The sequence below is a fragment of the Tubulanus polymorphus genome, chromosome 8 (genome assembly GCF_964204645.1).
Source record: "Tubulanus polymorphus chromosome 8, tnTubPoly1.2, whole genome shotgun sequence".
NCBI classification, from domain to species: Eukaryota; Metazoa; Nemertea; class Palaeonemertea; order Tubulaniformes; family Tubulanidae; genus Tubulanus; species Tubulanus polymorphus.
This window is the reverse complement of record NC_134032.1, coordinates 1,177,348-1,193,871: the sequence shown is the minus strand read 5'-3', so window position 1 is coordinate 1,193,871 and position 16,524 is coordinate 1,177,348. Positions and strand designations below refer to the sequence as shown.

The following is a 16,524-nucleotide window of genomic DNA, read 5'->3' as shown; positions in this document are numbered from 1 at the left end:
AACAGATTATTATTTTCACGAACCTCCGCTGTTCACTGAGAACCTTAGTGTCAGTGGTATACCGCTAACGCGACCCCTGACACTAAGTCGCGGAAGCCATATACGCGGTGATTTTAAATTCTTTTTAATTCAACTCTAATTATATCATCACTACTCAGCTCTCATTCATCCGATTTCAAAAAATAAACCATCATTGCAAACCTCTGATCTTTCTTGTTCTTACTGTTGTGTTTATTTAGTCATTTTGTCATCGTATTTTGTGTATGAAACGATTTTTCATGACTTGTCAAATATCCACGAGTCGCGCAAAGCGGTATCTATTGTTGTGTTGCTAAGATATTGATTTTTTCATGCGGGTGAGTCTCGCGAGGAACCGTTTTTTAGTAAAACAAAAGCGGTACTAAAATATTTATAGAGGCAATTTCCAGCCACTTGAACTTCAAATATATTCTTTGGAGTGTTAACAATGAAAAGATAACAACATCAGGTCAGTGTAGGTAGTTTATTTATTGAAATCGGATGAGTAGTTGCCGAGTACCGAGTGGTTAAAGTGCCGACTGAGCCCCAGTCGGCAATTTCGACGTAAAATAACGACTACGTGACTGGGTGGGTGGTTCACGCGAGCTCTTTGGTATAGGCAGTATACGGAGCTCCGCGAACCGGCCATTCTCAGGACCGGGTGAACTCCGCTGATACGAGTTGCTGTGGGACTGGGAGTAAGATCGTGAAACTGGTCAAGCCAGCTGATGGTAACCTGCTAGCATGGCCTAGTGAAAGTGGTTATTGATATCGAGTGAGGTCCCTGTGTATGTGAGGTCACTGAGTGAGGCCCCCTGTGTCTGCGAGTTCACTGCGTGAGGTCCCCCCTTGTGTCCCTGGAAGACATGAAATCTCATGAATTATTTTACTTACCTGCTTACGGGCCTATTATAGTGTCAGTAGGTGGTTGTAGGACGTAGTGAAGGTCGGTGGCCACGGCCACAGCAAGGTTAAAAACACTGAGGTTCCCGTGTTTTTGAGGACAAGAAATCTCATGAATTCTTATCGAGAGAATAGTTTCATTGTAAATAAAGAATTAGCGATTGAATTGAGTGCGCGATTTCCGAGCCGACCGTCTAGTGCTGCCCCTATGTATAACGATAGCGGGTAAAACGTGAACTAACATAATACTCGCTTGCCAGAGTCTTCGAACGGCCGTAGTAGACGAACTAATTACCGATTTGCGGGCCGGATTCCGAGGAAAGTTCTCAAACTCTTAAAACTTTTCTGAAACGTTTGAACCATGCAATATCTATAAGAGAATAAGCATTAAAAGAGTAAATTTGAATCGGGATATTTCTAGTATCGTCTGGCAGAGAGCGACAGGTGTTTTTATGTACCAATTATTTGCGCGCAATTTAAATAATATCGCAGGAAAAATATGGAAAGTTTGTCAATTCAGATGATAAATGATCATTCAAAAATGTAAATGAATAATTCACTCTGTATATAATACTAATTAATTGATAAGTAAGTGAATTTTAGCTAAAGAAAAAATTGAATATCGTTTCCTGAAAAAAAAGGAAATATCATCAAAAATTAAGGACGTATTCATAATATCATATTTAATCAGAATTAGACGACAAACTGGTCCGTATTCTACGTAATAATGTACTTTATATTCCGGCAGTAAATATGCGCCAGTATTTTAGTTCACAGAAATCCCGCCATCGTTATTCATAGCGGCAGCACTATACGGTTGACATCAAACCCAGCCTAGTCATCTTACTGTGGCATGCGAGTAATGCAGACATTTTTTGCCGAATTTCGTTCATTCTTTAGCACGATTTCGTTGTATATGAATAATTATATCTTCGTCTAAGGTCTATTTAAGAGGATCTTATTCTTATAATGATTTTCAAGCTATTTTTGATAGAACTCATTTGTCAGCGGAATGTTTTACCATCCGTAAAGCGGTAGACTCACATGCCACAGAAAGAATTTCAAGCAAATTAAATTTTATTTTCCAAAATTGTGCATTAATCCAAAGTTACCATCAACGTTGCAGCACATGAACGCTTAAACATCCTATTAAGGTCGACCATTCTTCGTCCGGGATACAATAAAACTCTCCCTAATGAAACCAACTACATAATACTCGCTTGCCAGAGTCTTCGAACGGCCGTAGTGGACGAACTAATTACCGATTTGCGGGCCGGATGCCGCGGAAAATTCTCAAACTCTGAAATCTGCTCAGACACTATTGAACCAAACAATTTTCATATAAGAGAATAAGCATTAAAAGAGTAATTTGAATCGGGATATTTCTAGTATCGTCTGGCAAAGAGCGACAGGTGTTTGTATGTTCTCCGCTTATTTGCACGCAATTAAAATAATATCGCAGGAAAAATATGGAAAGTTTGTCAATTCAGATGATAAATGACCATTCAAATTCATTAATTAATTGATAAGTAAGTGGGAATTTTAGCTAAAAAAAGAATATCGTTACCTAAAGAAATAAGGAAATATCATCCAAAATTCAGAACATATTCATAGTATCATATTCACAAGAAACACAGTCTTTTCGATAGAAAAGAGAAAAGTCAACTCATCGTCTTTTTGATAGTTTAAAATTATTTATTTTTTAATTTCGTATAAAAAAACCTACCGAAACCGAGGCCACGGATTGTTCTGCGTGCGCGGCGAAAATCAAACACGGGTACTATCTAAACTTCCGGGTACTAAATGAACTTCCGGGTACTATCTGAACTTCCGGCTTCTACCTAAACTTCCGGGTACAATCTAAATTTTCGGGTGCTATCTGAACTTCCGGGTACTATCTGAACTTCCGGGTACTATCTGAACTTCCGATTGTAAATTTTATATTCGTTTGAAAATAATGATCAATACTAATCGAATTTGAAACGAATCATGATTTTGAAATATTTAAATCCTTAATGCATATGTTCCCGTCTCCTGCTGGGGATCGCTGTGGGAATGTATTCGCAATCGTATTTTGGTTCTGAAACTGGTAGATTTGGCCGCGTATACTGATGATCCGCGTGGCGCGCCGCAGAACTAACCCTGTGTCGGAATATAGAGTTCGAAGTATTCTTAATGATGAAAATTTACAAACATGATAGAGAAAAGAGAGGAAGAGAAGGAGGGAGCGCACACGAGCGCACACGCGTATATACACGCACACGGATTACTATTGACAAGAGAATAAAAATATCATTCTACAATCCGAGGAGAGTGACGTCATATCCGTTCTGCTGAAAGTCCCACGTAGCATGTTTACATCACTTATCGCGTCATCATTAACGCCTCAGTCCCCTGTGGCAATTGAAGTGACGTCACAACCGTCTGAACACTTTACATATATATATATCATGTCACGTCGACCTTTTTTGGGGCCTTGGAGTAATCATTTGACAAATGGTTACTCCAAGGTAGGGCGTAACATTCGCGCCAGTACCAATATACGAAAACGTCATCCCCATCTTTAGGGTATTATGACGCAATCGATGCTAGTTAGTATTATATACATACAATACCGTTTTCCAGCGTTTTTTAACGCTAGCACACACGCGTGTTGTAGATACAATCGTCGTTACGCCTGTTACTGAGTTTAGAGACGCTACTTCTAGTTCGGGACATATCGACCTCGTATGTGACAGGGTATATAGCGATGCCACGCAATCACAAGTCGAAGGAAGGAATAACGATATCATTACTCTGCATTGACACTTCTCTCCCCTCGGAATTTAGGCGTAGAACCATTATTTCCACCGTTAGCTAATGGAACTTTCTTGAACAACGGAATAAAACATTTACAAATATTATCATTACTATTATGTTCCAACTAATCTCGAGATTAAACTCTGCTCGGAGAATTAAGTTCGGACTTGAACTGGACAAGACGAAAAAACGACTATAGCACCCCAAAATATATTACCTCGAAGTAGGACTGTAGCACCCCTGTCGCTATCACGTTACAGTTCACGGAAGGATATAGAGTATCCTAGTCGCAGCCGTAGTTTAGAGTTGGATTCAAGCGTACCGGTCACTACTAAACCACAGTTTACAGAAAACAACCAGGACCCAGTTGCACAGTCGTGAGTCCAAAATTAGTCTTTAATCTTGAGACTGGTCTAAAGTCGTTAGATTGGCTATAGAACTAAGTTGGTCTCAGACTGGTCTTAAGTCTAAGGCAAACCTGTGCAACCGGCCCCAGGACCCAGTTCCACAGATGCGAGTTAAGAGTTAACTCAGAGTTAAAGTTAGTTCATTTTCAATGTTTTAACCCAGAGTCAAATCTTAGAACTGCGGAACCGGACTCTAGGGACCCTGTCACAGTTAACAATAGTGCGTCAACTCCAGGGTTGAATTTATTGAACCATGGGCTCTAAAACGAAGCGACTTGACGAAACGAAAAACACGTTTTAGAGTCCACAAGGTCCTACCGAGCTCTCGATTACGATAGGAATAATGAACTAGCTGCTGATGTGTCCCGGGTTGACGACACTGTCTATACGGACGAGCGACAAACTAACAGTGAACGCGATGGCCCTAACCGGAAAAATGCCGCGAGTAGGCCCAACTTTTCCATTCGTTTTGGTTTTGAAAGATTTCCAAAAAATAAACAAACAAAGTCGTCATATGTGATATAATTTGTGTCCATCCAAAGATAATTAATTACGCACACTCTGTTGTAATACTGGATCCACCTTGTTCACTTGCGGGTTACTCGGTCGTCCGTACTAGAATTTCTACTAAATCAAAATTTAAAGTTATTTTTGAATCCCGTTTGATCTTATACAGATTCGGAGACTGAACGTGTAGTTCATTAATTTTCTAAATTGGGATAAAATTTTTAACGAATCTGGGACAAAATTAAGCTTCGACGCACTACCGTACTCTATCGCCACCTGGTGGATCTGTACTTACGACACGCGCAGCAGAAGCTGCGTGGACCAAGTCGCGCATTGATAGTAAAACAACGATTGCTTATCCTGTTGAAATTTAGTAGCCGTCTGGCATGTGGGAGGGGGTGGTGTGTGTACTAATGGGGAATCAATTAATTATTCTTCTCAGGATATCTTAAAAATAGAATCGGACGATATCATTTCACTTTCATCAATTTCGCTACTAACGCATCGATAGAAAGACTGTTAGGACAAGGTCGCTAACTTAACATATACATCTGCAAATCGGAAACACGTTCACAAAAATCGAACGATAACAATATGCCTTAATTGAAAAATATTCGGATGCGGTTTCGGCTTCGGAGCAAAGCGCCGCGGAGACGGTGTGTGGAGTTAACTATCGGGCCATCGACAACGAAACGTGTCGTAATCATCGACCTGACCTTTAAACAACAACTTCATCCAGAGATTATTCCGAGAAAAGAATTACTTTTTGAGCAATTTTGAGCTTTCATAAGGTCAAAACACCTCCAATAATAGATTATAAGACTCTTTTAAGTGTGATAAAGTGTTTTGTTATGAAAATAGTATTTAATTAGCGAACCTAGTTAACTAAGAAACGAGTGCATAAAGTTGATACCCGCCCGGAGACCGGTTGCTCAAAAATTCGTTTCAAGTTTATCATCGAATAATAGCCCGCGGTGACAATGCGGGTCCACGTATGCGTCCGTTACGCCCATCTAGTCATATATAATAAATCTTTTAAAAGTGCCCCGTGCAAAATGGTGGACGTTTTTATTGTGAAAGTTGTTTAATATTTACACGATATTGATAGTTTCAACAACTGTTTCAAGAAGTTGCTGGAAATCAATCTTTTTATCAAGGCATTTTTGTAGTCCTGTAGTTTAATCATGTTTTGATATGTGCTGTGAGTGATTTGGAACATGTATTTCACTGCGTACAGACCACTAAATATGGTAACAATAACAGAGTGATATCTGCGGTTATGCTTTATCTTTAAGAATCAGATCCTGCACTAATTTATTCTAATCTTCTAAACAGAGTTTTAAAAACATTTCTCTTGGCGCAACATTCCAATTAATCGTTTTCAATTTCAATTCGTAAATTTCATAGCCCTACATATGTGTGTGTACCGCACTGAACTCTTTACGGAGCGCGGTATAAAAGAAATAAAATTATCATTATCAATATTACTATTATTATCATTATATCGTAACCTGTAAACAACTTTTGGGCAAAAGGACCCAGGGACCAGTAATGCGCAGCCACCAAAAGGCTGACGTTTAAGGCCAGGACGAGTTCATTTTGGTAATATACCAAAATCTAATAACCGAAGACCACTTTTATTAAAGACCGGTTTTGGACTCTCAAGTCCTGACCGTGCTATATAGGACCTTGTTAGCAAAACCGGTTTTTGGTCCACCCCACACACGTCTTAGATCGACGCATCCTCTGCCGGCAAAACATCGAAGCGAATTTAAAAAAAAAACACGAAGTCCTAATTATATCTATACATGGATGTATGTTAATATATATATATATATATATGTATATCAATCGGAAGCCATTTTGACCAGAATCAGGGTCACCTCTATATACAGATAGATTGTTTACTTTTTACATCATGTTCAATCGATAATCACCTCTAGTCTTATAATACACGACGTACAAACATTTACACACACGATTTGTTAACTGGAACGTTTTTTTTTATTTTGCGTTTTCGAAGATAATTTCACACGCAAGCGCCACCTAGCGGCGATCGTGGTCAACACACCGTATTAGCAGAGTACGGTGAATTAAACGCCGTCTGCTCGGTCGGATTTTCGTAGTTAAAATATCACGTGATAATAATCACGATCACGATCACGTGATAATCAATCGAAAAAGAAATTTAGAAAAAAAGATCGTTATCAACCGTATTATGGTATATAAGATAAAACACATGACCTTGAAAGCGAAATTAGTTGTAGGCACCGCGGCCGTAGACTGAGAGTGGCAGAAATTGCGGATTCGAACACGATCGACCACTGCGATTTATACCCTTGAACATCCCTTTTTTTCAGTAACCATTATTATCATTATTATAGACAAATCCTATTTACAATAAATTCTAAAACCAGATAAAATAGAAAAATAAATGGATAAATAGTAATGAACAAATACGGAGGATGAAAATGGCGATGATCTAAACGATGATAACCCCGCGACACCGGCGATCTTAAAACGATTATTATTTCATTTATAAGAAGCAAAAATTGAGGTAAATTTCATTTTTTTCTTTCAAAATTCCATTCCGCTGAAAACCGTAGAGCACTGCGCGCATGCGTCATATCGACGCCCTCTTTTGTCGTAATATTTGATAATTCAATATGGAATTTTCCTCGTCTGTATAACTGTAGATTTCCTCGCGCGCGTTGCACGGATTCAGAGTTTGTAAAACTAGGCGGTCCACTTTTCCGGGAGGCCGTGTCACTTTATAGCGAGGTTTGCGCACTTTGAAATTGTAACAAGAGCACGAACAAACCGACGTCAAATCGCTGAACTCGGGCTGCTCCTGCGCGCCGGAAATGACGCTACCGTTAGCCGTTATGACGTCACCTTCTAGTCGAACGGAACCCTGCGCTGCCTGCGCCGCTTCCAACTCCTCGCGACGTTCGTCCTCAGTGTTCATAGTCAAAAATCGCAACACTAACAGATTCATAGCCGCCGATACGACGGTCAAACCGAACAGGATGAAAATCAGGCTGAACGCCACGTATTGAGGTTTATTTTGCAGAGCATGTCTCTTCTGTAAGGCGACGAAATCTCCGAACCCGATCGTGGTCAGGGTTATAAAACAATAATATATGGAATCTAAATATGGCCAGCTTTCATAATAGGTGAAGGCGGCGGCACCAGTGCTTAGAACGATCGTGCACAGATTCGCCCCGACGATGATCAAATTCGTTTGCGACACTTCGGAATTGCGCAATTTCAGGCATTTTTTTATGTGTTTTAACACGAACGTGACGAACGTGTTCAAACGTTCGCCGATACTCTGGAACATTACAAGACACAGCGGTATTCCTAACAGCGCGTAAAACATGCAGAATATCTTGCCGCCCATCGTCTTCGGTGTGCTATGACCATAACCTGCAATTGTACATGAAAATAAAAAATTCATTAATTTTAATCTTATATCCAATAACTTTATAGAAATGGTTTATTATCAACCTTAGAATTTCAAAATCGCCAAGTAAGCTCAATGGGCGTCCCCTGGATTTTTTTGGGGAGTTCGTTTTCGGGAATAGAGGGGGTCTGGGAGCGGGGGCAAGCAGGCGCGTTCTGGTGCAATCTATGCCAGGTAGGTAGACTGGTTCCCGTTTACTTTGCATGTATCGATTTTATTTTGCTAATTCAGCAAATGCAGACCATGCGCCGACGTTTGTCGACGTTTGAAAATTAGAAAAAGGGGGTTTCGTTCGTTCGAACTACCGTACGACCCCCCTCCCCCTAGGGACACCCATGAGCCCCGCAACAATTCTACTCTCAACTAAATTTGAGTAACGTTAAACCGACTGATAAGTAACGCCACCTGGTGGTGCACGGGTTCCTAACTGAAAGTGTCGACATTTCGAGAAATTGTTTCGTTTTTCTAATCGACACGACACAAAACCAGAAAATTCCGAGAACAATAACTTTCGCAGATATCTCGATATTCGGTCTAAAAATAACTACGAACAAAAACCATCTCCCAGTCTCCCAACGGTTGCAGCAAACGTCGAGCCGTTATCACCGGTATTGGTAGTTTGAAGGTTTCCATGGTAACCCGTGTATGTCGTGTGCTCGACTTGCACTCACAACCTGTTGCGGGGATGCGAAGAGAATCCAATATCAACACAACAAAATATTCAATTTTTCCACATAATATTAGTTTTTTGGTTTTTGCGGTGATGATCCTTCAGAACCTTAGACTGGTTTCGGTCCACACGCGACGGGCTTAGACCATTAGAGGCTTGCATGTGCATACGTGTCATTGCTTAAGCGCAAAATGGTCGCGAATCTTTAAACTTGTTAGATCAGTTAGAACCGAAACGGATCCGAGATCTAAACACATTTGATGCAGTTGACTTGCAAATAATATATTTCTTGTAACATGATGGATCGATAATTAACAGGTCGATAGGTCGATATGTATTTAAAATCGACATTGCATACGCATCGCGACAATTTGAGTGGAACTGTTTATACAGATTTAAAAGCACTTGTAGCGGCTTCCGTTTTAGCGCGACCTTCTTCAAGTGCAAAGCGCGCCTTGAAATTCGATCCCGTTCGAAATCACCACCGGGCTCGTTAAGTGTCGTTGCGAAAAGATCGGTTTTGACGTTCAAAACACGATTATTGAAAGCCCGCGAGGCCGGGAAAACCCGCTAAACAATATTGGCACGGCCGGTTAAATCAAATATAGATACAGCGGCTGTCGGCTTGAATTAGAATGAAATTACTCTCAGATTATTAGTTACTCGTGACGATCCATTCTCATTCTCGATGACTCCGACGATTCGGTAAAATAGTGCTTATGATAGTGACGTTCTCATTTACATAAAATCAAGGGGCTGCAGTTGCTCAAAGGTTGGTTAGAGTTAATGGCAGTGGATAGTTGATATAGTGACAATTAAAAGTTCATTGTTACTATAGTATTTATCGGGGGCTGCAGTTGCTCAAAAGTTGGTTATAGTTAACCAGTGGATAGTTGACATAGTGACAATTGAAAGTCCATTGTTACTATAGTATTTATCAGGGGCTGCAGTTGCTCAAAAGTTGGTTAGAGTTAACCAGTGGATAGTTGACGTGGTGACTATTAAAAGTTCATTGTTACTATCACATTTATCAGGGGCTGCAGTTGCTCAAAGGTTGGTTATAGTTAACCAGTGGATAGTTGACATAGTGACAATTAAAAGTTCATTGTTACTATGTAATTTATCCATTGGTAATGACCCAACCTGACCCAACACACAGTGTTGTGAGTTAGACTCTAAGTTTAAGTTCATTTTCGATGAGTGAACTCAGAGTTAAATCTAAACTCACAACTGTTGAACTGGACCAAAATGTATATTTTTGTTAGATGATTAGGGGATACGCACGCACTTGTTGACGGATATCACGCGCGCAAAAATATAATTGACTATTCGAATTAAACGATTAAATACAGCGGTATGGTGTGATATCTACCGATAATGACATGGCCGCCAGGGTCCAATCGATCATCGGGCGCATGCACGAGTCATATAATGTATTAGAAAGTTATAACTGTCGACAAGGGCCCCGCTTCATCAGCCGAATAATACGCACGCGAAGTGCGCAGGCGCAGTTTTTGGCTCGTGCGTATTTTGCCGTACGCTAAATATCCATCCTCCCCCGGCAGGGATTCGAACCTGATGGCATCGAGATTGCCACGGCACGAAATCCTGCCATAATCGACCGTGTGCGCAGATACATGCGCAGTTCAGATGATGTGATTTTTAGCCAATCAGAAATCCCGTTTTATTTTAGCCCGGATTTTCCCATTTATAGTTCTTCCTTGAAATTTGCCTCAACGATTATACAACGAGCGATCTGATTGGTGCCGCCAGTTTTCGTTCGGAAAGCTGCGCATGTACCTGCGCACCAAGTCTACTGATGCAGGGGTTCGTGCCGTGGCTGAGTGTAGCGATGCCATCAGGTTCGAGTCCCTGCAGAGGGAGGATGTAAATATCTAACATGTTCGATATTTCTTTTCGACGCAGCCATCTCAGTGGTTAGCATATCAATTCTGCCAATTCCTATTCAGAGGTGAACTGCGTAACTACTTTCTTGTTCTCGCTTGCCGCCTCAGGCTGTTCGGAAGATAGTTTGAATGATTGAACCGGAACCAAATTTCCCAATTATGTACTTCGATTTAAACACAAGACTCTGTAAATTCGACCGCCGATCACACAACTATATCCGTACTTCGATTTCCGATTTCAAAATCAAACCCCCTGTTTCGCTGCCGGCAGGTGTGGTGGGTCTATATAAGGGACAACAATCAAATCAAAGCAAATCAAACGAAATCTACCAATCAAATAAATGATAGGGTCAATCCCTACTTTAAGATCAACTGCTTTGTCGTTTTAAGATAACCTGATTTTAACCAACCAAAAAAACGACCAGCGTCATTGTCATTCACCAAATATCTAACATATTTTCAGGTATTTTTTTTCGACGCATTGATCATAGTGTTTAGCATCAATTCTGGAAAAGGTAAATTTTGTAACTACTTTCTCGTTTTAAGATAACCTGATTTTAACCATCAAAGAACGACCTAGCGCATTCACTGGAAACTATTTTATTTAATTAAACGAAGAAATCCCGTTCTGGTGAATTCAAGTGTGCAAGATAAACTCTATTCGGTCAGACATAACGTTAGCGGAGGCCGCGACCTATCGCTCCTCAAACGTACGTCTGCATATTGAGATAATACAATTCCGTATCGAGTTTACGGGGTTTTCGCCGAATCAGAAAATATTCGCATCAATTTCCGGCTCTTTCACGCGCGGCGGCGACGCTAAATTTATCGATCTTTATATTTCCTCTTCTTTAACTAAATTCAAACGCCGCACGTGGTATATTTTTCCGCACATTTCTATAAACGTATGTCGACGACGTTGAAATATCGATCGTATTTTTCGAAATTCAAACCGAAACGCGCTAGAATTGTTGACTTTGTTGAGGTTCACAGCGACGCGAACGTAACGTCACTGCATAAATACACCCAGTACCGGGTGCATAGAACAGCCGTCGAACGGAGTTGTAGTTTTTATATTTGACAAGCAGGATCCAGCCTTCTTCGACGGGTTTGTTGATAGGGAGACATAAACATATCCATATCAGGGGCTGTAGTTGCTCAAAAGTTGGTTAGAGTTAACCAGTGGATAGTTGACGTGGTGACAATTAAAATTTCATTGTTACTATAGTATTTATCAAGGGCTGCAGTTGCTCAAAAGTTGGTTAGAGTTAACCAGTGGATAGTTGATATAGCGACAATTCAAAGTCCATTGTTAATATAGTATCTATCAGGGGCTGTAGTTGCTCAAAAGTTGGTTAGAGTTAACCAGTGGATAGTTGACGTGGTGACAATTCAAAGTTCATAGTTACTGTGGTTTTTATCAGGGGCTGTAGTTGCTCAAAAGTTGGTTAGAGTTAACCAGTGGATAGTTGACGTGGTGACAATTCAAAGTTCATAGTTACTGTGGTTTTTATCAGGGGCTGTAGTTGCAAATCAACAACAGCAGAAAATAATGTGTTTCAAATATAAACATATAAACATTAAGCGCACCACGCACTCATCAGCCCTGTCGAGATTTAGCTATACTTTGATATATGGAACTTTGGATCGTGAAATTATCGAAATCCGCCGAAGTGTAAAATTATACATCGATGGTTTCAGTTCGATACGCGATTTACGAGTATTTTTGACGTTAGTTTGGATTTCATCGAAATCTGCAGAGACTGAATCTGTCGTCGATTTCGCTTAGCGTCGAATCGGTGAACCGTTCCTGCGCGTGATATTCAATCGAAAAACTGGCGAAGCGAAAATGAAAAACGTAGTTTTAACGCGATAAAATCAGCGCGCCGATCTGAGAAGTGAATGCGAGAGGTAGAAATGAGAGGTTTTGCGAGGGAATAGCGTGAGGAGAGGAGGGAGGTTAACCGAGAGGAGGGAGGTAGTCAGAGGAAGAGAATGATAGAGAGCGACGGTAAGAAGAAAACCGATTAAAAAGCGAGTCGGTTTCTTCTCGGTTGTCAACGCGGCGCAAAGCGACATTTATTGAAATTCAATAACGCGAGAGCAAATCGAAAATCTGTTTTCGGAATCGACGACGAAAAAAAAAGCGAGAAATTGAGATTGTGCCGATCAAATTCCTTTCCTCTCCGTCTCAATCGCTTTTTATCTGCCGGTATTCGTCGCCGTTAACGTAGAAATAATTCAATTTAGGCGAATATTCGAATTAGAGTAGTGCGACCAAGGGAGCAGTCTGCGGCAAGTGATTTACGTGGTATTGCGGCTATAAAACGCCAAAAAACCTGGTTCTCGTTCGTAGAACTAAAACAAGGTTTCGGCTGCCCGATAGTAACTAGCAGTCGTGAGTGAATAAGTATAATCGATTTACTGATAGAATATGGGGACTCTTTACACGTCACCGGTCACGCTAGATGGCGTGTATTACAGTCAGTTTCTTTTAGAGATTTGTTTCTACTCTCATCTTCACCCGTCAAGGGATTCGAACCCACTACGCTAAAGCTGTTCCCCGCACCCCTTGACCTCACGAGTCGTTGGAGTCGTTACTAGCCGACCAGAATCCGGTCGTACCAATTACAGCGCTTGTAACAAACCGACAGTAGACTTCTGTTGGTTTTCCCGTTAAATGGACCAATCAGCGAACGTTTTACCGAACAAGGAAGTATTTCGCAAATCAATATATGACGTCATGCGCAACAGCGCCAGTAATGAAATCACGCTTCGTGAGGCCAGGGGGCTGGTGGAAGCGAGTTCGGGAGTGATACCGGACCCCTGGCAAGCGAGGATGTTCTACTCTGTGTTAGCCAACCCGACGCAATCCTCACTTGCCAGAGTAGCGTTGCCGGTATCCCGTTTAAACTGTGTCAGTGGTCTAGTTGTAAACAATTCAATTTCTGTACGACTTCGCACGCGCGAGCAGAGTGGGAATCATCCGGGGGAGCTACCTCACTTACCGGGGTCGGATACGAAGTTGAACCGACACGATATCGAGAACTAATAGAAAAGATTATTACTTCCTGGGGATTTTTAGAATATAGATACCGAACATTGTTAGTGAATTCGACTGCGGATGAGGCTCCACGTGCGATTCCCAGCCCGACACCCTTTTACCGTAATTTCCGCCGGAACATTTCTTTTTCGTTCTGTTCAAGTAAATCGCTTACCTGCAACGAGACAAAATAAAGAAAGGATTAAATAAAACAACTTAATGAGAATTTCATATTATTAGCTTCGCCCGGGTGAACACCTGTTGATTACACGGGATTAAAAAAAAAAATCGACGATTCGAGCGCCACGTTATTAGTGGGTTCGATGTTTCTTTTTCCCAGTGGGGAACCTTCGACCAAGAAAATGTGTCGCCACCAGGATTCGAAACCAAAAACCCTAATTTAACGAAACCAGTAACCGGCGGCTTAAACCACTCGGCCACTGCGCCTGCTCGAATGGAACAGGCAAAATACTTCCCGGAAGAAAGGTGACGCTAATATTGCCTGTAGATGGCGCTGCGTGGCGTGACACGGTTACGTCCTATTGCGAATATAGTGCCCGTGTGTATAACGTCGGGTGGTTCCGACTGAAAGCACCCAGACGATGACAAATGTCGGAAATGGACGGCGGATGAGAGATCATGTCGAATATCCGGTCGCGCGTTTATTGAGTAAATAATATCACGGCGAATAAAACCAATAGCTATACTAGGGATAATACTGATGGGAAGAGGGTTTGGAGGGGGTGCTGCAGCCTCGAACCAGCAGCGCCCCCTTTTAGATATTCTCCATGTAAAACCTGACCAAACCTTATTGAAAGTGAACGTAGTTTTGCCAGTTTAGTTCTCACTATCCTCTTCACTCTCTCCTCTCTCTCCTCTCTCCCTCTCGTCCTGGCTCCCTCTCTCTCTCCCTCTTTCCCTAATTCCCTTTCTCTCCCTCTCTCTCTCTTCCTCTCCCTCTCTCTCTCCTGGCTCCCTCTCAGCCTCTCTCTCTCTTGGCTCCCTCTCTCTCTCTCTCCTCCTGGCTCTCTCTCTCTCTCTCTCCTCTCTCTCTCTCTCTCTCCTCTCCCTCTCTCTCTCTCTCTCTCTCTCTCTCTCTTCTCTCTCTCTCTCTCCTCTCTCTCCTCTCTCTCTCTCTCTCTCTCTCCTCTCTCTCTCTCTCTCTCTCTCTCTCTCCTCTCTCTCTCCCTCTCTCCTCTCCTCTCTCCCTCTCTCCCTCTCTCCCTCTCTCCCTCTCTCCCACCTCTCTCCCTCTCTCCCTCTCTCCCTCTCTCCCTCTCTCCCTCTCTCCCTCTCTCCCTCTCTCCCTCTCTCCCTCTCTCCCTCTCTCCCTCTCTCCCTCTCTCCCTCTCTCCCTCTCTCCCTCTCTCCCTCTCTCCCTCTCTCCCTCTCTCCCTCTCTCCCTCCTCCCTCCCTCCCTCCCTCCCTCCCTCCCTCCCTCCTCCCTCCCTCCCTCCCTCCCTCCCTCCCTCCCTCCCTCCCTCCCTCTCTCCCTCCCTCCCTCCCTCCCTCCCTCCCTCCCTCCCTCCCTCCCTCCCTCCCTCCCTCCCTCCCTCCCTCCCTCCCTCCCTTCCTTCCTTCCCTCCCTCCCTCCCCTTCCTCCCTCCCTCCCTCCCTCCCTCCCTCCCTCCCTCCCTCCCTCCCTCCCTCCTCCCTCCCTCCCTCCCTCCCTCCCTCCCTCCCTCCCTCCCTCCCTCCCTCCCTCCCTCCCTCCCTCCCTCCCTCCCTCCCTCCCTCCCTCCCTCCCTCCCTCCCTCCCTCCCTCCCTCCCTCCCTCCCTCCCTCCCTCCCTCCCTCCCTCCCTCCCCTCCCTCCCTCCCTCCCTCCCTCCCCTCCCTCCCTCCCTCCCTCCCTCCCTCCCTCCCTCCCTCCCTCCCTCCCTCCCTCCCTCCCTCCCTCCCTCCCTCCCTCCCTCCCTCCCTCCCTCCCTCCCTCCCTCCCTCCCTCCCTCCCTCCCTCCCTCCCTCCCTCCCTCCCTCCCTCCCTCCCTCCCTCCCTCCCTCCCTCCCTCCCTCCCTCCCTCCTCTCTCTCTCTCTCTCTCTCTCTCTCTCTCTCTCTCTCTCTCTCTCTCTCGCAGCCTCTCCCTATCATCCTCTTCGCTCTCAGCCCCCTCTCCACCCATCTCCCTTCGCCCCTCTCACTTCAAGCTCGTCACTCGCTATCGAATCGTGTTATGAAGAGTGACCGGTCTATGTATTAGAGGCAATTATCCCAGTACTTATCACCAGAATAAATGTGTAAAGAACCGAGCACAGATCTCTCTCTCAATAAAACGAATCATCGATTTATAACGTCCTATGTTCTGTACATATATAACTTTTACAGCCAGATTTTTTTTCAAACTGACAGATTTACCACAATAAGATACGACAATAAAATACGTTTGAGAGAATGGGCACCGTGTTCTACCTGTGGGAGTAGGGGGCGCCACCCAAACGATCGAGACTATCTTTCATACGAATTATCGATCTGTATCCTCAATGCATAATTGTAATGCGGTCCGAGTTGATATAAAAGTTGAAGTTAAAAGTTAAGTAAAGTAAAGACTGCGAACGAAGAAGCTCGGTCGGTCGGGTTAGATGATAAAATCTGATTAAACGTGGAACTGGAATCCAGTTGCTTCCTCTAAAAACGTGGAATATGATGGCAGACGACAGATTTCCGGTTGCTTCCTCTAAAAACGTGGAATATGATGGCAGACGACAGCTTCAACCTTAGAGAATCGTCTGATATACGGACATTAGCACTTTATTGAATACGAATACGAATATTTATTACACTCCAATCCAAAAAAAGTATTTAC

The 16,524-nt window shown here is 43.0% G+C and overlaps 1 protein-coding gene across 2 annotated transcripts in view; it reads right to left on the bottom strand.

The window, feature by feature from the left end:
* Positions 1 to 6,497: 6,497 nt before the first annotated feature.
* Positions 6,498 to 16,524, bottom strand: part of LOC141909714 (two pore potassium channel protein sup-9-like) — a 66,336-nt gene continuing 56,309 nt past the window's right edge. For both annotated transcript variants that reach the window (XM_074800301.1, XM_074800300.1), the window contains exon 2: positions 6,498 to 8,063. In XM_074800301.1, the coding sequence (XP_074656402.1) occupies positions 7,258 to 8,063 (806 nt within the window). In that variant the 3' untranslated portion in view covers positions 6,498 to 7,257. The remainder of the gene's footprint in view (positions 8,064 to 16,524) is intronic.